At 40.4% G+C, this 22,973-nt stretch overlaps 1 protein-coding gene across 12 annotated transcripts in view; it reads right to left on the reverse strand.

Moving 5' to 3' along the window:
- HECW2 (HECT, C2 and WW domain containing E3 ubiquitin protein ligase 2) overlaps positions 1-22,973 on the reverse strand; it is a 393,499-nt gene that overhangs the window by 104,187 nt on the left and 266,339 nt on the right. For 8 of the 12 annotated variants that reach the window (XM_055379315.2, XM_055379319.2, XM_055379316.2 and 5 more), the window contains 6 exons: positions 21,886-21,986; positions 20,099-21,472; positions 18,823-18,918; positions 9,509-9,659; positions 8,704-8,807; positions 8,061-8,185 (listed from right to left, as the gene is read on the reverse strand). In XM_055379315.2, coding sequence (XP_055235290.1) covers positions 8,061-8,185; positions 8,704-8,807; positions 9,509-9,659; positions 18,823-18,918; positions 20,099-21,472; positions 21,886-21,986 — 1,951 coding nt within the window. The remainder of the gene's footprint in view (positions 1-8,060; positions 8,186-8,703; positions 8,808-9,508; positions 9,660-18,822; positions 18,919-20,098; positions 21,473-21,885; positions 21,987-22,973) is intronic. The other 4 variants (XM_055379323.2, XM_063695060.1, XM_055379322.2 and 1 more) reach the window with 1 other exon arrangement.

Consider the following 22,973-nt stretch of genomic DNA (forward strand, 5'->3'; position numbering starts at 1 on the left):
ATTACAACTACACATAATCTATTTTTCTTTTTTTTTAAATTTATCATTTTTTTCTTATACTTTAAGTTCTCGGGTACATGTGCACAACGTGCAGGTTTGTTTCATATATATACATGTGCTATGTTGGTGTGCTGCACCCATTAACTCGTCATTTACATTAGGTATATCTCCTAATGCTATCCCTCCCCCCTCCCCCTACCCCATGACAGGCCCCGGTGTGTGATGTTCCCCTTCCTGTGTCCAAGTGTTCTTCTCATTGTTCAATTCCCACCTATTTTTCATGACTTTCTTTCAACATAAACTGATACGTTCAAGTCATAAAAAAATAGTTAGGAAAATTATTAAATACATTCCTTTTGCATATTGAGCATTTTCAATAATACGAACAGGGAAGTAACTGAAAGAGGTATAGATCATAAACAATTCTAGCAAAAAACCCTAGACAATAAATCTTAAAATACAGAAATCAAATAAAAGTTTATTTTGTAACATTTTCTGTTAATCTAGGAAAAAAGAAAACATTCCAGCAAGTAATGCCCTTTAGAAAAATTGTCTGAGTTATCTCCATTAATTCATACCTTGAGACTTCTAGCAAGACAAATCCAGCTACTTCAATATTTGCCACATATAAGTCAGGAAAATAATACTTCCTAAACCCACAGAATTTAAGTCTTACAGAAATGTATAAATGCACAGCATGGATCATCTTTTTAGCTAATATAAATGCAGTTCAGTAAGAGGAAGAAAAAAATTCAAATGCTTTAGAAAGAATACTTTGAAATCAAGACAGACTATCCAGCAAAATAAATTCTAAAATCATGCCCAACTAAAGAAAAAGGAAACACGATAAAAACACGAAAACAAAATAAGTTAAAAAAAAAAAAAAAAAGCCTGTAAGCTGCTTAGTATTTTCATACTGTTAAAACATGTTAGTTGTCAAAAGTCCAGGAGAGTTATAGTTGTAACAAACACGGTAAGGACATTTAATGCAAAATCTCTTTATCCTAGGAGTTCCCAGACTACAGGCCACAGTTGTATCAGAATCACTTAAGGGGCCTAAAACAAAACAAAGCAAAATAAAAACAGACTGCTGGGACCCACTCCAGACCTACTGAACCAGAATCTCTAAGATCTGCGTACCAAGAATATGCATTTTATTTTTTAAAGTCACCAAGTTTAAAAACCACAGCCTTGGGCCTGGCGCGGTGGCTCACGCCTGTAATCCCAGCACTTTGGGAGGCCGAGGTGGGCGGATCATGAGGTCAGGAGATCGAGACCATCCTGGCTAACACGGTGAAACCCCGTCTCTACTAAAAATACAAAAAATTAGCCGGGCGTGGTGGTGGGCATCTTTGGTCCCAGCTACCCGGGAGGCTGAGGCTGAGGCAGGAGAATGGCGTGAACCCAGGAGGTGGAGCTCGCAGTGAGCCGAGATGGCGCCACTGCCCTCCAGCCTGGGCAACAGAGCGAAACTCTGTCTCAAAAAAAAAAAAAAAAAAAAAAAAAAAAAAAAAAATTCCCACAGCCTTATACCACAACTCAATGACTATTAATCCAGTCTCTACTTGAAACAATGCAGTGATGAGGAACTTGTATGAAGACGGCAGCCCAAAGAGAGAAGTTAGAACTCTGTGCTTCATGATGTCATTGGTGGTTTGACACTGGCCATAGTGGGCGTATTAACACTACAGAAATCAGGAAATGCAATATCAGGGCTTGATTTATTGTTCTGTAGGCTGTCTAGACTAGGGGTGGGCAACCTACAGGCCCAATGGCTAGCTATCTGTGTTTGTAAACAAAGTTTCATTGGAACTCAGCCAGGGCCATTTGCTTACATGTTGTCTTTGGGCCAAAAGCCTAAAATATTTACTCTCCGGCCCTTTATAGGAAAAGTTTACTGCCTTTTTCTTTACTTAAGGTCCAGACTTAAGAAACTAATGGAGAAAATTAAAATGCAGATGAAACTTCAAATTGTGCTGTTACATTGCAAATAGCACAAACACACATAACATGAAGAAATGTAAGTCTAGTATTCAAAAACTATTGACAAAGGAATATGAAACTCCAACATGTCTCCCTTTTACACTGTTGTCTTTACTTGTTAATGCAAATGAAAATATTCTTGTTGGAATTATACTTGTTCTTCAATTACCACTGTAGGTAGCAAAAATCAACAAAAGCATTCAGTGTCTCTTTTACTATTATTTGTAAATTATAAGTCAGGAAGTGTGATGCCCCCATCTATACATCTATATCTATATCTATACATATATATACACATATATACATATATCTCACATGCATATATTTATACACAGACATATATGTGTGTGTATAAACACAACCTACATACACACAAATATACACACACTTTTTTCTCCAGAAAGCCAGTGGTTAAACATATACTAGAAAACTCACGAACACTACCATGCAATCAGTTGCTCTTTTTTTTTTCTTCATCTTTTAAGTTCAGGGGTATGTGTGCAGGTTGTGCAGGTTTGTTACATAGATAAATGTGTGCCATGGTGGTTTGCTGCACAGATCATCCTATCACCTAGGTATTAGGCCCAGCATCCATTAACTATTATCCCTGATGCTCGCCCTCTCCCTACCCCACCCCGGACAGGCACCAGTGTGTGTTGTTCCCTGCCATGTGTCCGTGGCTTCTCATCATTCAGCTCCCACTTACAAGTGAGAACATGTGGTGTCTGGTTTTCTGTTTGTGTTTTAGTTTGCTGAGAATAATAGCTTCCAACTCCATCCATGCCTCTGGAAAGGACATGATTGCATTCCTTTTTATGACTGCACAGTATTCCATGGTATATATGTACCACATTTTCTTTATCCAGTCTATCATTGATGGGCATTTGGGTTGATTCCATGTCTTTGATATTGTGAATAGTGCCGCAATGAACATACATGTTCACGTATCTTTATAATAGAATGATTTATATTCCTTTAGTTATATAACCAGTAATGGGATTGCTGGGTCAAGTGGTATTTCTGGTTCTAGATCTTTAGGGAATCGCCACACTGTCTTTCACAATGGTTGAACTAATTTACACTCCCACCAAAAGTGCAGAAGCATTTCTTTATCTCTGTAACTTCGCCAGCATCTGTTGTGTTCTTACTTTTTCATACTGGCCATTCTGACTGGCATGAGATGACATCTCATTGTGGTTTTGATTTGCATTTCTATAATGACCAGTAATGTTGAGCTTTTTTCATGTGTTTGTAGGCCACATGTATGTCTTCTTTTGAGAAATGTCTATTCATATCCTCTGCCCACTTTTTAATGGGATTGTTTTTTTTTTTTTTTCTTGTAGATGTGTTTAAGTTCTCTGTAGACTCTGGACATTAGACCTTTGTCACATGGACAGACTACAAAAATTTTCTCCCATTCTGTAGGTTGTCTGTTCACTCTGATGATAGTTTCTTTTGCTGTGTAGAAGCTCTTTAGTTTAATTAGATCCCATGTGTCAGTTTTTGATTTGTTGCAATTGCTTTTGGTACTTTTGTCATGAAATCTTTGCCTGTGCCTATGTCCTGAATAGTATTGCCTAGATTTTTTGTAGGGTTTTTATAGCTTTCAGCTTTACATTGAAGTCTTTAATCCATCTTGAGTTAATTTTTGTATATAATGTAAGGAAAGGGTCCAGTTTCAATTTTCTGCATATGGCTAGCCAGTTCTCCCACCACCACTTATTAAATAGGGAATCAATCCTTTCCCCAATGCCTGTTTTTGTCAGGTTTGCTGAAGGTCAAATGGTTGTAGGTGTGCAGTCTTATTTCTGAGTTTTCTATTCTGTTCCATTGGTCTATGTGTCTGTTTTTGTATCAGTACCATGTTGTTTTGGTTACTAGTATAGTTGTAAGTTACTAGTATAGTTAGAAATTACTAGTATAGCTGTAAGTCAGGAAGTGTGATGCCTCCAGCTTTGTTCTTGTTGTTTAGGATTGTCTTGACTATTCAGGCTTTTTTTTGGTTCTATATGAATTTTAAAATAGTTTTTTCTAATTCTATGAAGAATGTCAATGGTAGTTTAATGGGAACAACACTGAATCTATAAATTACTTTGGTCAATATGGCCATTTTCATGATATTGATTCTTCCTATCCATGAGGATGGAATGTTTTTCCTTTTGTTTGTGTCTTCTCTGATTTCTTTTTGAGCAGTGGTTTGTAGTTTTCCTTGAAGAAGTCCTTCATTTCCCTTGTTAGCTGTATTCCTAGGTATTTTATCCTTTTTGTAGCAATTGTGAATGGGAGTTCATTCATGATTTGGCTCTCTGCTTGCCTGTTGTTGGTGTATAGGAATGCTAGCAATTTTTGCACACTGATTTTGTATTCTGAGACTGAAGTTGCTTATCAGCTTAAGAATCTTTTGGGCTGAGAGGACTGGGTTTTCTAGATGTAGAATCATGTCATCTGCAAACAAAGATAATTTGACTTCCTTTCTTCCTAGCTGAATACCTTTTATTTCTTTCTTTTGCCTGATTGCCCTGGCCAGAACTTCCAATACTATGTTGAATAGGAGTGGTGACAGAGAGCATCCTTGCCTTGTGCTGGATTTCAAGGGGAATGCTTCCAGCTTTTGCCCATTCAGCATGATACTGGATGTTGGTTTGCCATATATGGCTCTTATTACTTTGAGGTATGTTCCTTCAATACCTAGTTGATTGAGAGTTTTTAACATGAAGCGATGTTGAATTTTATCGAAGGCCTTTTCTGCGTCTATTGAAATAATCATGTGGTTTCTGTCTTTAGTTCTGTTTATGTGATGAATCACATGTATTGATTTGCATATGTTGAACCAACCCTGCATCCTGGGGATAAAGTCAATTTGATTGTGGTGGATAACTTTTTTGATGTGCTGCTGGATTCCAGTATTTTATTGAGAATTTTTGCATCGATGCTCATCAAGGATATTGGCCTGAAGTTTTCTTTTTCTGTTATATCTCTGCCAAGTTTTGGTATCAAGATGATGCTGGCCTCATAGAATGAGTTAGGGAGGAGTCCCTCCTTTTCAATTTTTTGGAGTCATTTCAGTAGAAATGGTACCAGCTCTTTTTTGTATCTCTAGTAGTATTCAGCTGTCAATCCATCTGATCCCGGGCTTTTTTTTGGTTGGTAGACCATTTATTGCTGCCTCAATTTCAGAACTCATTATTGGTCTATTCACAGATTCAATTTCATCCTGGTTCAGTCTTGGGAGGGTGTATGTGTCCAGGAACTTATCTCTTTCTTCTAGATTTTCTAGTTTATGTACATAGAGGTGTTTATAGTATTCTCTGACACGGTTGTTTGTATTTCTGTGGGGTCAGTGGTAATCTGTCCCTTATCATTTCTGATTGTGTTTATTTGAGTCTTATCTCTTTTCTTCTTTATTAGTCTAGCTACAGTTGCTCCTTCTTGAAGCCCTTTTTTCTCCTATCCCATATTCCAATCTATTAGCAAGAATGTCATCTCTGTCTTCAAAATATATCCAATATTCATCCACTTGTCACCGTCTCTACTGCTAACTGCGTTAGCCCAAGCCACTTCCATGCCTTACCACAGTAGCTTTTCACTTAGTCTCCCTGATGCCAAGCTTGCCCTCTAAAACCCATTCTTTGCATAACAGCTAGAAGGAACTTTAAAAACTCTAAATTACTCCCATATAGAAAACCCTTTCAGAATAAAGCCCAAATACCTTGCCAGATCATGCAAGCCCAACCTTCTGTAGCCCTGCGCGCTTCCCTGAGCATATTATGTACCACAGAAAACTCATTCCTACCCCTGAGTCTCTGCACTTCCTTGGCAAGGCAGGTTCTGTTCTCAGACATTTACCTTATCGGCTTCTGGGCATTTTATGACGGCTTGAATGTGGCTCCCTTGGAAAGGCCTTCCTGTCCACCTGATCTAAAATAGTGCCTCCTTGTGAGATTTTGAGATTAAAAAATAAAATAAAATAAAATAGTGCCTCCTCCACCTCATCCCCAAGTAACTCTATCCCAATGTGTGCTTTCAGTTGCCTCACACCACACTACAGTACCTGCATTATCTTTTTTATTCACTAGTCTGTTAACTATATTCTACTCTGTCTTATTTACCACTCTATTCCCAGAGTCTAGAATGTACCAGGCAAATCACAGGCGTTTAATAAATACTGATTAAATGAAGGCATGAACAAATGAACAAAAAACAAAGGGGAGCTTGTGCCTTCTGACTCCAAGTCCGAGGCTCTTCCTATTAAAGCATGATTTTTTTCTGTGTTACAGTGACAACTCTAAATGTTAGCCCATTCCGCCTTGCATGAAAGCCTGTCACCTCCTAGAATTGTCCCATACATGAGTTTAGGTTTGTGTAACCTAGCTTCTGTATCCCTTCCCAGGCTCAAATCTGACTTTCACTAGTGTCCTATGTTCTCAATACACCAGCAACACCGAATTGCTTACAATACTAATAATCCAGTTTTAGAACTTCTACAGTAGTTATCAAGACAGACTTGCAGCTTCATGAATCGATTGTTTTGCAAATGATGCTCCTTCTACCTAGAGTACTCCTGCCCATCTTGTTTCTGGGACAAGCTCTTAATCAGCCTTTAAAACTAATCTCAAATGCAAACCTGTCTATGGCCCCTTCCATGTGCCTTCCCTTTGGAGTTAATCGTCCACTCCAGCAGTGTATCTTCTATAGCCATCCATTATTGCACTTGTAATTCTGGTTATGACATTATAATTACTCTCAAGTCTGGGATGCCAGGGCCCACAGTTGCTGTCATCTCTGTATCCCTAGGTCTTAGCTCAGTGCCTAGCACATAATCATCAACAAACTTGCGAAGCTGAGTGCTCAGTAAATCTAACCCCTCTCTCATAATATATGAGGATAGCTAGCATGTTATTCGTTGCTTACTCTCCTCCCAAGTCTTCTCTGCTCCAAGCTAAACCTGTAAACCAGGAGACAATGATGAGGAAAGGCAGACAGATGTTTATACTTGTAAAGCAAAGCTAAAGAAGGCAGAAAAATATTAACATAAATAAATATGTATTAATATATACTAATTACCTCACCACATACTCCTGGTGATAGGACTATGTTGACTTTTATTTTTCTCTATGATCTACTCTGTTTTTCCGAAAGTGTACGATATGTCTTGTTAAATTCAATATGTTCTCCTTCAATTCCTTTAACAAGTCCCTCATTCGAATTTTCCTAGTATTATTAATTATGTATTGTTCATTATTTATGTGTTATTATTATTAATACTCAAGGTCAACTTCTTCAGTTTCTATTCTACCTATTTACCCACCAAATCTTGTCAACTCCCTGTCTGCGATTCCTTTCATGCTGAATCCTTTTTGTCTATTTTCTTATATCCTAGTACAGGTTCCTATCAACACATGCCATGATGAATGGATTATATCCTGCTAGACTTCTATGGCCAATGTTTCCCTCATTCTAAATCACTTCATGTACAGTTAAAATGACCTTCCTTTAATTACTATCTTCAGTAAGCCACTCCCTCAGCCCTCAGAGACTCATGGAATAATCCTTTAAATCCTCCTGTTATGGGTCCGATGTTTGTGTCCCCCAGAGTTCCTATGTTGAAACCTAATCACCAATATAATAGTATTAGGAGGTGGGGGCAGGAGGTGACCTAAGAGGTAATTAGGAATTAATACCCTTACAAAAGAAGCCTGAGAGAGCACCCTCAGCCCTTAGACCATATGAAGATGGAGGGAGAAGATGCTATCTACACACAAGGAAATGGACTGTCATCAGACACCATATCTGCCAGTGCCTCAATCTTGGCCTTCACAGCTCCAGAATCATGAGAAATAAATTTCTGTTGCTTATAGGCCACCCAGCTTACAGTGCTTTGTTATAGCAGCCCAATGAACTCAAATGGTTTCTTTGGACTAAACGGGTTAAAGTGTACAGTGCTCAACACAGAGCTCGGAACACACTAAGTGCTCTGGAAACATTCGCCATTATCATTCCTGCTATTACTACAAAAACAACGATCATTTGCTTTGGCCTGTTGTTTTCCTTCACACTCTTTCAGATTTGCTACTCACAGGGTTAGAATGCAGCACGGTGAAGAACTCTGGGCTGATGAGGAACTTCACGGGGGGAGACTGTAACAGCAACGTGAGCCTGGATCTGGAGGTAGAGTGAGGCAGGATGTTCTCCCGTCGGAAATCTAGATGGGGCAGACCACAGAGGCTGTCAGGGAAATCTTTCTATGATGTGAAAACTATCTACTCACTTCAGTCTGCATTTCAAAAGAACCATAGGATACCTACATCATGTGTCATCATTTTAATCCCCCAATGCTTTCTTGTTTGCTGTAAATTCATACATAAAACATGGCTGTTCTTACTTACACTAAAATTCAGTTAAGTAATATTTCTAGTTACTATTAACATTTTAATGCATTCCTACGTGTTTTAAATGATCTGATTCTTTTTCCAATATCCCACAGATCAAGAAATTAAAGAAATTTATATTCTACTTGGGTTTTGTGATTCCTTTCTTAATATTAATTAAACATTGAGGATTAGAAGAGGTTTCTGGTGAATTCTGTTTTTTTGAGTTGGATTACCAGATCTTATTGAAGAGCAAAAGTTCTCCAAAAGAAAAGCCTTATTTGTTGGGAATCCTTATTTGCTTCTTTTTCCACTTTTATGAAATTACAAAAACAAAGCCCAAAGCTCTTACCTGCACTGGCTTGGTGAAAGTCAGCTTCCTCCCCTGCCCCATCAATAGCATTGGTATTTTCCTCAGGCCTCTCATTGGTCATGGTTCTGCGGATACTCTGATATCTAAAATCATGAGCCTAGAGTTACATTCCAGCAGCATTTAAGAGATGGGACTCAACTGCTCCCCAAGAGTCTAGAACTTTTCACTATCTTCTCAGCTTCAACTATTTCCTCCTCCAACCCCCATTCCCTGGACTTCTTGGCCACCTGCTGTTTAAATTACACTGCATTAAATTTCTTCTGTCCATTGTTTGGGGAACATCTTCCTGGCAAATTAATAACACTAAAAAAATTCTGTGGCCCTTAACTAAAGAAAAGTAAATTCCTATATTGTTAAAGGAAAAAAAACTTTATGTTCCACAGCAATTAATTCTTGAAAAAGAATGACTCATCTAAAAAGCTTAGGTTGATAATAATGAGAAGCCACAAATAAAGATTCTAGAGACTAGAAAAGATGTTTGGCTTTAAATAACAAATGTATATGTTCTGCTTTAGTAAACATCAATGCTTGGGTTGACTAAAGGGGTCATATTTATTTATTTGTTCTCTAGTTTCCAAACAAGGTATATATGTGGGTGAGTATTATTATTATTTTTTAATCAAGAGAAGTCCAATTGAAGTCTGGGAATCAAAAGCGGTAACAACTACACTTTAATGACAGGACACACAAAGATCAAAGAGACAACCATGTCTTCTACTTTGTGCCAAGTAAAAATTAGCCCAACCACAAAATACAACAGTCACAGCAAAATGCTCATCCTCACCGCCGGTTCAGCTGCTCCATTTGCTGTATGGAGTTAGATCTCTGCAGCACCTGCGGGGCTGGGGGAGCTGTCGGTCGCTGCCACGTCGTGGTTCTGTTTACGTGATCCACGTAGAAGATCCTGCCGTGGCTGTCAATGCGTGCCTCCCAGTCTAAATAGCAGTGAGGCACCGAAAGGAATTAGGAGGAGGAGCTGAGACGATTAATAGGGTTCATTAAGTTCGGCATGTGTTTTCTTTCTCTGACATGCTATAATCTGAGACTAATAACATACATCTCACTGCACTATCCCATACTTCTCCCCAGTCCACTCCAGAATCTGTTGTGACTGATTATTTAGCCTATCCTGTGCATATAATACCAGCCCCTTAAATAATCTTTAAATGTAGAGAATCTTTCCAAATTTGCCCACAGTGCTCACCCTTCACGTATGAGCCCCAGCATTTTAAAAATATATGTAGTTGGTTTCATAACACTTCAGATATTCACATCAAAATGGGTATTGATGTTTATTTTCACCAAAAAAACCTGATTTCTCCATGTCTTTTCTAGCTTCAATGAAAGCCTCATAGCTGGAAACTTCCACACGCATATTCATGCACAATTGTAGTAAATTTAGTCCTCAGAAAAAAATAACTAAAATAACTATACTCGCCTAGTGATGAAACAGTATCATTATCTACAAACTTCTATTTGCACTTTTCCAAAGATGACTACATTTTCAGAGCAAGGGCAATTTCTTGCTTCCCAACCTCAAATAAACATAACGTTTTAAAAGATTAATTTTATTTTTAAGTGTGTTAAATCTTTCTAGAGAAATATACAAGTGAATGTTCAGAAGGCAGATTGGTCTTCAGAGTCAGACACCCCACCTTTGTGACTCTCTAAAAGGCCATTCACCTGCTGAAATCCACAGAGCATGAGCTGATCTTTTCAAAAGGCAAAATTTTGAAACTTATTACAGGTGTGAAGGGTAATTTGCACAGGAAACATGAAAACAGCAGAAATCTATTCTTTAACCAGGAAAGTTCTTTATGCATTTATATTTTTGTGTAAGTTATTTTTTGAAATTAATAAGCATTTTTCTCCTGACACATTCAACTATCTCAAAACTGTCCATGTGATCACATGCTTATCAACAGACACAGTGGGGCTAATCCTGGAGACCAGAAGGAGGGCATATTTTCTCCTGACCACCTATGGCATTTGCTTTGTAAGGGAACAGGGCAAGTATCCCAACAGAGTCCTTAGGGTTGGAAAGACCTGCATGGTAGAGCTCAGCCTGCACCAGACCATTGCTGAAGGCCATCACCTCAGCTAGGAGCAGAAAGACATCTTTTGTTGATCTCAGCACATTGTAATTTATGACAAATGGCAAAAGAAAGAGGAATTGGGCTGAACAAAAGCACCACATAGACAGCAAACAACTCAACGCCATTCATGTTCCAAGGTAACACAGACTCTACCATGAAACAGCCTGCCAAATCTGAATTCTTTGGGCACTGAAGTCCCATCAATAAGACATTTTCAGAAGACCTCACGCCTAGCCTGTTGATATGCTCACAAATAGCAAGTACATTAAAGCATCCTCAGGAACCATTTTTCAAAACACTTTGATTTATTTCACTGTTTTGCTCTGCTCCTTGCATGCTTTTCCATCTCAAAGATTTTGGGAACCAATTACCCCTATCTCATTCCTTTCTCATTGGAGTCAGGGTAATTCAGGCACATAGACATCAAATCAAATACACATGAAAAGAAATGACCAATTCTTCTCCAAAGAATGTTTACAGTAGCCCCAATTTTAAAAATGTAGAATAGGTCAATTCAGGATAAAAAAAATAGAGGCCAACTAGACCAACTAAAGGAAACAGAGAGAGAAGATGCTGCCAAACTCCCAAGATTAGATTATTACTAAAATTTGGCTCTTAATTTTCTGGCAGTTATGGCAGAAAAGAAAACACATTGTTGCATACTTTCCATTTTCTGACATAAACAGTGAAAAAAATTCTCAAAGATGGAATTTTTTCCTGGAACTAACAAAGTAGGAATTTACCAAGTGAAATATGACTATGGCTTGCTTGAGGTCTGTATGTGTAGCAAAATGGCTAGGTGGAAGACAGAACAGCCAAATTAATGTGTCTTGCACGTAGCATGTAATAAATGAAAAAATAATTTAAAATGACACAAAGCCACAAAAAAGAATGATTCTTGTATTCACCTTCTACAAAGGCCAGTAATAGCCTTAATTTATAGTTCAATAAAGACCTTTCAATGTGCAATGGGGAGAATAAGAAAACAAGGACCAAAAATTTGCTTTCTAAGGTCATGGAACACTGAACACATATTAAAATTATCCCTACCAATACTGTATCTTCACACTGATGTAATTACTCAAGACCCCATAAAGACAAATTCTATAGTGCCAATTTCAAGTGAATGCTTGTCTCTGAATCAGGAAGGGCTGTTATGCTACTGGTTTATCCATGAACTACATATCCACTTCTACCCACGCTGTCAATATCATTCTACCCAGGCAAAGGCAGCAGAGGTGCCTGCAGGAAGGTTAGCTCTCTGTTGTATCTATCAAAGTTACTTTGCTGGGTACAACTGCTCCAACATCTTATATGTCTTTATATTGGGCCTGGCTTGTTTTTGGTATAAGAAAGCATATGAAAACTCATTTCATAGCATCAAAGTTTCTTTCAGATAGACAATGCTAAAATGAGATAGGCAGAGTTAGAAGACTGAGGACTTAACATTTACTTCCTTGTCTTGCCACATTGTCAAATATGTTATATAATCAGGGTGCGGTGAAAACGAGAGCAACGATTTTGGGTGTGTGTGTGGGTGTGTGTGTGTGTGTGTTTGTGTGTGTTTTGCACTGAATTGGGAAGTAGAAGGCCTGATTTCTGGCTGTGGCTTGTCACACTTTCACTACAAGACCTTAAAAAGTCACTACATCTCTATGAATCACAGTTTTGAAAAATTAGAGAACAGAATCAAACAATTGCAAAGGTCTCTTCCAGTTCTAGTATTCTAGGAATCTACAAAATTATGCCCATTTTATTATATTAAGTTCAGCAAGAACCTAGTAACATTTTATGTCTAGGCTAGCCTTACAGGGCCCGGAGATTTGAGTCCCTGAGGGACAGGGCTCCACAAACACCTGACAATCCTATTTTAGCCATGACAGCTCCAATGTTATTGCTGTGTATATTAGTGTTCCACATAATATTTCATTTGCATAAATAGCTTCATGACAATAATAAGGTTTGAAAACTATTACCTACAGAAATGTTTCTCAAGGCAGGTGGACTCTGACAACATGTGCCAGAATCACTTTGAGGATCAATAAAAATGCAGATTCCTATGATGCACCCCAGGTCTTCAGAATCAGACTATCTGAAGCTAGGGCTCAGTTATCTACACTTTTAACAACCTTCTCGGCTTATTCCTAGACACACTAAAATTTGAGCACCACTGACACAAATTAATAAGAACTTAAAACAGTAGCTAGTTTGCTGAACAAACCCATGAGGCAAATGCTAGATTTCTCAGAGACCATGAAATGGGGGCTCACAAGAAACTAAACCTCAGCGGCCGGGTGCGGTGGCTCACACCTGTAATCCCAGCACTTTGGGAGAGCAAGGCAGGCAGATCACCTGAGGCCAGGAGTTTGAGACCAGCCTGGCCAACATGGTGAAACCCTGTCTCTACTAAAAATACAAAATTCAGCCAGGGGTGGTGGTGCATGCCTGTAATCCCAGCTACTCAGGAGGCTGAGACAGGAGAATCGCTTGAACCCAGGAGGCAGAGGCTGTAGTGAGCTGAGATCACGCCACTGCACTCCAGCCTGGGTAACAGAGTTGGATTCCATCTCAAAACAACAACAACAACAAACAAATAAAACCCTAAACCTTGCCTAAAATCCAGGAGCAAGTAGACTCTTAGACACTCTAAGACTTAAATATAAATAGGTGCTTTTAAGTGGCTGGACATGAAGGGAAAGTCGGAGAATTAGAAAGTGGGTAAAACTACTCCAAGGTTACTGTCACAGCACTGGTCTCCTCAGCAGGGAACAGAGGCAGGTAGAACATAAGGTCTTCAGAGTTTACAGTTTTTAAAATCAACATATGTGGGAAGGGGGCAGGGTTGTTTCTGTGATCCCTCTGCTCATCTCATCATCCTTTCCCACTCCCTTCAAATCAGACCTCGGTCTCCACTGGACCACTTGGCTTATGATAGGATGAGGTGTGAGTACATCTCAGTGGATGCTGATATTGAGAAGTTAACAACTAAACAGCATGAATTACAACGTATCAGGGATGGGTGGGGGGGTGCTATGGGTAGGGTTTTGAATTGGTTATCATTGGCTTTAGTAAAATCAAGCACCTGATTGTTGTGAAATAAATGTATAAATCCAGTATAAAAAACTATAATAACCACAGGTGTCATCACCAAAATGGCGAGATGATTAAGTTCTAATGAACTAAAGGTACTTTCAAGGAAAATTATAAGCTTTGTGATAAATGACAGATGACAGTGTTTAAAAGATTTTTTTTCTTATTTGAACACTCAAGGAAGTAAAATTCCATTTGTATAAAGTATAAAAGTAGGCTAAACTTATCTATGACTTTAGGAATCAGGACGGTAGGCCCATTTCCCCATACGGAGTTGTGGTCAGTGATTGAAAGGGGGTACAAAGGGGACTTCTAGAGTGCTGATGGCGTGGCCTGCCATGTATGTTTAGTAGAAAGAATTCGGGAGGCCATATGCGCTCTTTTCTGCTATTTTATTTGAACAAAAAGTTTTTTAAAAAGTCAAGTAGTTGCATATTTGGCACTTTAATCTTCAATTTTTAATAAGGTAGCTTTTTAGATTAAAAGTATCCATTTTTTCCTCAAAACAAAGTTGTAACCTTAGAGAATAAGAGTCCCTAACCCTAAACATAGTAGAAACTCTAAGTTTAGATTAATTATACTTTTCAGATTCACTGCATGGTTTTAGGCCTTCATTTAAAAAAATACTTTAATAATGAAAGTATACAACCACAAAAATGATAAATGTTCCCCCATGGTTTGAACCCCTCACATAAGTAATAGACGAGTCCTAACAATATGCAACATCCTGGGATCCTATCAGAGTCCACTAACCCAGACTGTTCATCCTGAATCTAGGCCTATTCCTAGAAAAACTACCATTTTGGGGGAAAAACGTTTATACAACAATTCCATATTGTCTCCAATGCAGCAATGGGTTAAGTCACAATTACACTGGAATCAATAAGAGAAAAAGAAAATAGTTTTTCAGAGGGGCTGGGCTGGCGATTCTTTTTTCACTCATCTTAATGCTAAAAAGACCAACGTTTGTTACACCGATAATATTTTAGAGGGCTTTAGCCCTGAACTACCTCTAGCTGACAGGACCATCAGTAACATCAGAATGAGAAGATACAGAAAATTCTTAAGGCATTCTGGGCATAATTGAGTCTGAGCTACTTCCCTGGGAGGCTCTCAACAGTGTCATGCTGACTCCAAGGCCTGGAACTTTCTTATTTTTTACGAATCATTAGAATATCTCTCAACCAGAGCTGAAGTTACACAAGTCACAAGGCCACAGTGCACTCTGTGTGGTCTAAGGCAAGAGTAAGATTTTGAGAACCAATTGGTAGATCACCATCACCACTGATCAATCTTAGTACTAAGTCCAAGATCTGTTCCCTTCTTGAGATGGGAGAAATAAGCATGAAAAAAGAAGAAAGCAAACAAGTAAATCCCTGAAAATATGATGAAAAGGTGCTAAAATAACAAGAACAACAATAATAATGATAAAGAAAAAGAAAAAAGAATCAAAGCCAGGCACAGTGGCTCACACCTATAATCCCAGCACTTTGGGAGGCCAAGGTGGGAGGATTGCTTGAGGCCAGGAGTTCAAGGCCAGCCCTGGCAACATAGTTAGACCCCTGTCTCTACAAAAAATAAAAACATAAAAAACCCAGCCAGGCATGATCATGCTTGCCTATAGTCCCAGCTACTCAGGAGGCCGAGGCAGGAGCTTCACTTGAGTCCATGAGTTTGAGGCCTCAGTGCACCATGATCATGCCACATGGCGGCCATCAAAGCTCAAACTACACTGCTTCAGTAGCTTGTCCCTAGGGTAGAAAGAGAGTGACCTGCACAGAGAGGAAAGGTCCTGCTGGGTCTAATACAGATGCTGAATAGAGCACATCTATCTGGACCACATGATGTTGGCTCAAACCACTGCAGCCACTTCCCTAATAGGTGAGGGGCCTCCTTGGGGAGGGCCTCTTTGCATAACTCTATCCCAGAAGAAGAGAAAGCTGAGCACTTTTTGAGTCTTCCTGGTGGGTCTGACCTCAAAGCACTGCAATATATTGAAGTTTCAGTGAAACCCCCAAACCCTCTGATGTGAGGCATTGGTGGTGCCCAATAAATAACATATCACCGTGTAAGCCACCCTCTGCCTCAAACCAGACTTTCAGAATTTACATTCATCTACCCACACAATAGGCCCTTCCCTTCCAATCTCAGATCAGAATACCTGATAGAGGAGAGGGAATATTTGAGACTCTGTGTCAACTTTTACTTGCATAAAATCTTAAACAAATTACTTAATTTATCTGGGCTTCAGTTTCTGCAACTATAAAATAAAAGAATCAGATTAGCTGACTTCTATGCAACAACCTATAAATTACAGACAAGACCAGCTTCACCTACCTCGCAAAATTATTGAAAGAACAAAAAATAAAGGAAAGCATGCAAAAGTGTGCTTTGTAAAGTGTAAATCACCGCAAAAATGAAGTTATAATAACTAACAGTGTTAAAAACCACAACTGTTAGCCTTAAAATTCAATCAGGTCATTTAAGAGATGGGCCAATCTGCACGATCCAGCCAGACAGCTGAGCCCAGAAGCCACAAGACACCACAGAGTGTAGATGCCACAGCTGTAAGTCAGATGCATGACCAGAGGTGGTAGCAAAGTTGTCCAGTTAGAAAAGGAGGGCAGGGATCCAGCTGAGGTGAGGACAGACAAGTAGCAAGGGCAGCCAAGCGATTAACACTGTCACAAGGATGAGACACACATGGGAATGGGAGACAGAGCTGAACAGCAATCAGGTATGCTCAGATCACAATCCACAACCTATCCATGAGAATACACATCCTCAGATTTGCAAGTTGCTTGGTCCTACAGCACGAGTGTATGAGTGTGTGTGTGCGTGTGTGTGTGTGTGTGTGTGTATAACTTATATTTTTATAAAAATTCTGTTTATATTTTACAAAAAAATGTTATTTACTAAGTATTAAATAAATTAGCACAGAGAAGTGTTTCTTAGAGTGCACACTGTTGAATTTTGGGTGGGACAATTCTTAGTTGTATCAGACTGTCTCCCCATTGCAGGATGTTTGATACACTGGCCCCCCACTCACTAAATGCCAGTAGCACCCTTCAACCACTGTTATACTGAAAGGCCACCCCACCTCAACTCTAAACATCGTGTAGTGGGTGGCACCCCCTGCCATCACTGAAAACCTCTGAATAAGAGGGAACACTTCTTAAGAATTTTCCTCCTGTTTGTCAGTCACTGATTAAATACGATGAGTCATTAAGTTGCCTTTACTTTTGCAAATACATCAATTCATTAAAAGGAACTGCCAATTGTAAAAAAAATTTCCCAAGATGTATCTACAGGTGTAATGCAAACACCAGTATTTAAACAATACATTGAAATGTCACAAACATCTTATGTCATTTATGAATTATGGTCATAATTTCAGCAGGAAAGTATCTGTCTTTATTAAATACAATCAGGAGACCAAACTTGTATACAGCAAAAATTACAGCAATTGGATGTGGCTAGGAAGACGTGATTTATCAACGCACTTCTGCAATGCTCCTGTCCAACCCTCTGAAACTCTAAATGACTATTAATCTGTATATACATAAAAATAAAGCTCTCCCAGAACTCTCTCCTAGTGTTCTGAATTTGTTTTGCTCCAATTATACCTAAATATCTTCCAGAAACATTTTCCTTTTTTGACTCATCTTTTCTCTAAAGGTTTACCAATTGTTTTATCAATAAGGAAGTTTTCTGTGGCCCTCTCGGGTCCCTGGGCCCCTCTACCTGCTTAAGATGATACAAGGTTAATTAATCTCTCAGTCCATTTTATTTTAAACTGCTTAAAATATGTTTGTTATGAGTCACGGCCCTTAGTTATCCAAATAAACAAACAAGGGAAAGATCTGTGCCCAAAAGAATTTCAAAAGGATTAAGCCGATATTTTGATAAACTCTTCATAGTACCATTCAGCTCTTTTGTCAGTACTTGCCAGACTAATCACTCAGAATTGTAACCCTTTAAATGCATCCCCTCCCTTCTTTATGTTCCACCATTTTTAAAACAGAGGAACCAAGGCATCAGCCTGTTGTCATGGTCACATATAAGATGGGTAAGTGGAGGGGGTGAGCAAGAAGGGAAAGCGGTAAGGCAAAAGGGTGTACCTTCCAGTGCTTTTTTTTAAAGCAATGTTACCAGGCTTTATCAATATTCATCAAAATGCATTGCTCTCACAGAGCTACATCTCTTTAAAGGACTGTCGAAATTTAAACAGAGTTTACACTTCATTTGGATTATGATTGGCTAAGGGTATCACTCATACCTTTGAATACAGATTATGTAACTATATCCCAGCATCCCTAATCCTCCACCATTTCTCCTTAAGTGCTAAGTGTTTTCTGAAAGTGAAATAAATGAAATGTCTTTCAAGTCCCCAGCTAATTGTCCTATCCCAAATAACTAGTAGACTAATTTCTGAAATTAACAATACTTCTCGCATATCCCTAAGAAAAAAAATCAGAACCTTGTGCTTAATGATTTTAAATGCTATAAGTGAACAAAAAGGCAGTATATTATATAGAGTGAGGTTTTTCTAAGAGAGTGTACCAATTTGTCTATTAGCTGAAAGAACATTCATGCTGTGGTTAGGCATAATTTAAAACAATTCTATTACGCACCAAATTTCCCAAAATATCTGGATCTACTTCCATTATTATAGTATTTACCCCATGGGCAACACAGGATTTACAGCTGCCCTTTCTTTCAGCATAATGGTGCCAGAGAAGAGTCATTGGCCTAGCACGTCCCGGACTACACCTGCTATGTCAAGTGGCAACCCCCAGATTCCTTCCGCTTGAAGACCATGTATCCATCTTTTGAGACTCACGAGAATGGGTCTGCCTGTCACTTTTCACCCTTTGATTAAGGTGGGCCCTTTTAACTAACAGGTCCTCACTTGGTGGGAGAGCCTCGTCCACCCTCTGGTACCGGCTAACATCCTGGCGCACTGAAGGTAGTGACCGCAGTGGCTGGTGGCCGTTGGCTTGAGAACCTAGGATTAAAGGTAGAAAGTTACCAGCTATTGTTTTCTCTTTCAGTATCAAAACAGACTCTATATAAAAAACCTAACATAAATCCCAAGGCTAGTTTCTTTTCTCTGTTTAGTCTCATTTCCAATATGAGGACCTAGAAACAAAAGAGAATAGGAGGTGAATGCTTAGAAGAGGGCTTCCTGAAGAAATGTCCTCTGCATGTATCCCCCGCTCCTGCAGCTTCCCCTGCCTCATCCCTCACCCATGACGGCCTCTGTCCTGGTCATGCGCTAATGCTTTAGGGTCACATGGTGGCTACAATATAATGAAGGAAACAAAATTAAAAAAAAAAAAAGGAGGAGGAAGAAAAGAATGGGATCATGTAGGTAGAAAAATACATTACAGAAAAAGAAAATCATTCCTATTTCTGAGTTATGCCAGCCAGACATATGAAATTGCTCTTTGATTTTGAATGCATCCTTACAGGGCATTTTAAAGGAATCATTCTAGAGAGCTGCATTCACTGAGCGTAATACAAATTTCAGGTGTAAATTTGTATCCTTGGATACAAAAACAGCTTATTCTCCAAGTCAGAAGGCATCACCTAACTTAGTTGACATTCCTAAATTGTAGAACACAAAAACACTACCTTTGATGCATAGCATACATTAATCTTCCACTGTGAAATTTTAGAAAGGAGGAGAGGCTAGGTGTTTCTCATAACCTTTGCAGATTACACTAAGGTTGAAGCTGCCAGCCTGTTTGGTTGTGTATCTACAAACCCAGGCTCCAATAGAGACCCATTATTTAAGTTTGAAGACTGCTGCTTAACAGGCCTGTTACTTCAGCAGCAGAAGAGCCATTTTTTAAAAGAGCACTGAATTTGAACTCAAGCCCATCTGGACGCAAACCATGCTGCCTTCTTCCTAGCTATGTGATTAAGTCCCAAGGTCTCCCCACTCTGAAACAGGAGGCCTAATCTAGAGGAAGGGTTTCAGCTGCCCACTCATTTGTTACCTGTTTCCTTCTCTTCCTGGCCCTGTTTTCAGTCTTGCCTCTCTTCTTGCCTGCTGAACCTCAAGGTGAGGAATTCAGGTCATATGTAACCTGCGGCCTTATTTACATTGAGGGGAAAACTACAGAACTTCTCTCTGCACAGCTACGCTCGAGCCAAGAGCCACAGTGGTGTCCATATCCTACCTCCAGTAGCGCCCTCCTCTTGGGCAGTTGCCCCTTCACAGGTGCCTTGGGCCTCCCCAGCACTGCCTTCTTCTTGTGGTGGGCTCTCGGCAGCAGCTGCAGCTCCCTCCAGGCTCCCCCTCCGCTGCCAGACCTCCCCCAGCTCCTCCTGGTCAGGTACAGTGGCCGATTCTGCCCCTGGCCCTTCATCCTCCCCACTGGGCACCTGTACCACAGGTAAAGAACCAGCAGTGCACACGGATTCCTGTGACCCTTCGGCAGGGCCGCTGCTGGTGGGCTCTGCTGCACAGGCTCCGTCTTCCTCCTCCTGAGAAGAAAAGGCTGGGGTTTCAGGAAACCGTGCGCTCTCAAGAGAGGAGCACCGTGTGTCCACAGAGGACAGCTGCGTGGTCACACTCTCATTGCAGGAGCTGTCAGCGCATTCCAGGTCACTCTCTCCCTCAGGCCTGGTGCTGGCTTCGCTCACACTCTCTGTCCTGGCAGGATCACTGGGTTCTGTTTCAGAGGACACCTGGGAAGGCTCAGAGCCCTGATCGAGAGACTCGGTCTCACTGACAGCTCTTCGGCTTCCTCCTGATGCATCAGAAGTCCCCGTGTCTGCCCCACTTGTGGGCTGATCTACCTCTTGAGAGCCACACAGTTCAGCACTGCCCTGGTCAGCACTGGGTTGAGACTCTGGGCCGCCTTCACCTTCCTCTGGGGCTGGGCCTGCAGGTAAGGAGCTCTCTGCAAGCTCTGGAAGATTTTCTGGCTTATCCTCAAAGGAAGCAGCTTCGTGTGTGGAGGCTTCCTCATTCTCAACAGGGTTGTCCTCCAGCTTTGTCTGAGATGTCAGGCTTCCATCATCAGCTCTGGATGCCCTGCTAAACATGATCAGGCCTCCCTCCTCCTCCAAGGAAGACGGGTAACCCAGGTCTTGCTGGAACTCGTGATCTTCTTCATCTGAGTCAATATGAAGCATGGCATTGAGTCTTGTGTCGGTGGGAAAACTACTCCTCAGTTTCGGAGAGGCACCCATGGACCTCTCAGAGCAGGTCGCTGTCCCCGGCCTGGAGTGGCCATTGTGTTCGATAGCATCTAAGTAATCATTGAGTGAATCCTGACGTCCTCTGGGAGGTGAGGTCCTTGAAGAAGTAGAGGTTAATTCCTCTGTGTCTATTTCCAGAGTGGAGCTAGTCCTGAATGAATGCTTGGGGGTTCCATCGGCAGCACTGTCCTCAGAAACTGGCCCATTAGAGCACACCTGGCTGTCGTGATGGCTCCCTGGCATGTCCTCGTCATCGGAAGGGCTACCTAAGTCTCCATTCACAGAATTGACTCCAAGTATTGTGCCAACAGCTTCTGGAGAGGCATCTGAATGAGAAAACAGCATTTCTAAAAAATTAACCAGAAATAATAAATGAACGTTTTATGACTTATTTGCTTTGCCACCAATAAGTTCAAAGAAATCAGTCATTCTGAGGGCTTTCTACTGACTTGCTAAGATTCACCACTCACTACTAAATGAGGAGACTGCTAGTCAGCTTGGCACAGGAGCTATCTATGTTAGCATGGCTGAAAACTCTACAGCCCAGTTTCAAAATGCAGGCATCAATCTAAGAGACATTTTTGGGCAAACAGCCTTTCCTACTTGCTTAGAAAATTTCAGCAGGTAATTATTTGACAGCTATTTTACTTTCAAAACAGAACATGAATTCAATTCTGTTCAGAAGCAAACTGACAATCGAGTTAGGTTTAACAAGTTTTTCCTATAGCAATGTATTCATACAGATATATTTATATCTCACCTTCATGAACAGAAGATGTAACCTCCACTTTAAACTGGAGGTACCCACTCACGTGGTCAGCTGGGAGCCTTCTGCCAAGGTTGTAGCTGAGCATTTGATCACTGCAAGAAGAGAAATGCTTCTTTCATCCTGACTACGCTGGAGTCAGCCTTCGCCGTCTTTCCACAGGCCACCCACCAAATCCCTCCTATCTCTCTGAAAACTTTCAGACTCACAAGAACATTAAAGGCTCAAAGCCCATTATAGTCCAATGTAATATTATTCATTCGTACAAATGGAACACTTATAAACCCAGAGATAAAAGGAAATGTTGCCATAAGAAAAATTATTATTAAGAGCACAAGACATCATATGCTATGTGATATTTTTAAGGACACTGATTCACTCTCTCACTTTTAAGGGTGACCAGGAAAAGGACATTCTGAAGGTCATAAAGGAGTTGTGAAAGGCCTCAAGTTTTAGGGGTTTTTTGACTCGGGTGTAAAAGGGGAGAGAGCCTGGTTCCTCAGCATTTAGCACAACAGGAAGCTGGTTCTAAAAGGACACTCACAGCTAAGGATTATCACCCAACATGAAACATAGGGCACTGTGTGATGCCCTGAAGACAGGAGCTGGGACTTAGGGGAGAGAAGCACAAGAACACAAGAATGAAAGGGCCCTTCATAGCCAAGACAGCAGCCCTGGCTGTGTGATGGGGAGAGGACCGCTAAGCTCTCCTTCCTCACCTGTAGAATAAGGAGGCTGCAGCTGCTGGCCCTCCCTGCTGGGAAGCCTGGCCTATCACTGATTCTCAGGGTGCCTTGTAAGCAGTGCTGATGGGATGGTTGGCAAAGCCAGATGTGCCCCTGTGGTGGGGTCATATCCCAGATCTGGAAGCAGGTTCAGTTTTTGCCTTGCCTGGGCCCCGGGCTTGGACTGCCTGCCTCCCGAAGGATGGAGTTTTCCATCTGTTTCAAGTCTGTCTCTTTATCAAAGTCAAATGCAGTCATTTCATTTTCTTGCACACAAGTAACAATCTTATTCTGAATTAAATGACTTATTCTTTTTCTCTCTCTCTCTTTTTTTTTTTTTTTTTTGAGACAGAGTCT

Source organism: Gorilla gorilla, chromosome 11, assembly GCF_029281585.2.
Source record: "Gorilla gorilla gorilla isolate KB3781 chromosome 11, NHGRI_mGorGor1-v2.1_pri, whole genome shotgun sequence".
Taxonomy (NCBI): Eukaryota; Metazoa; Chordata; class Mammalia; order Primates; family Hominidae; genus Gorilla; species Gorilla gorilla.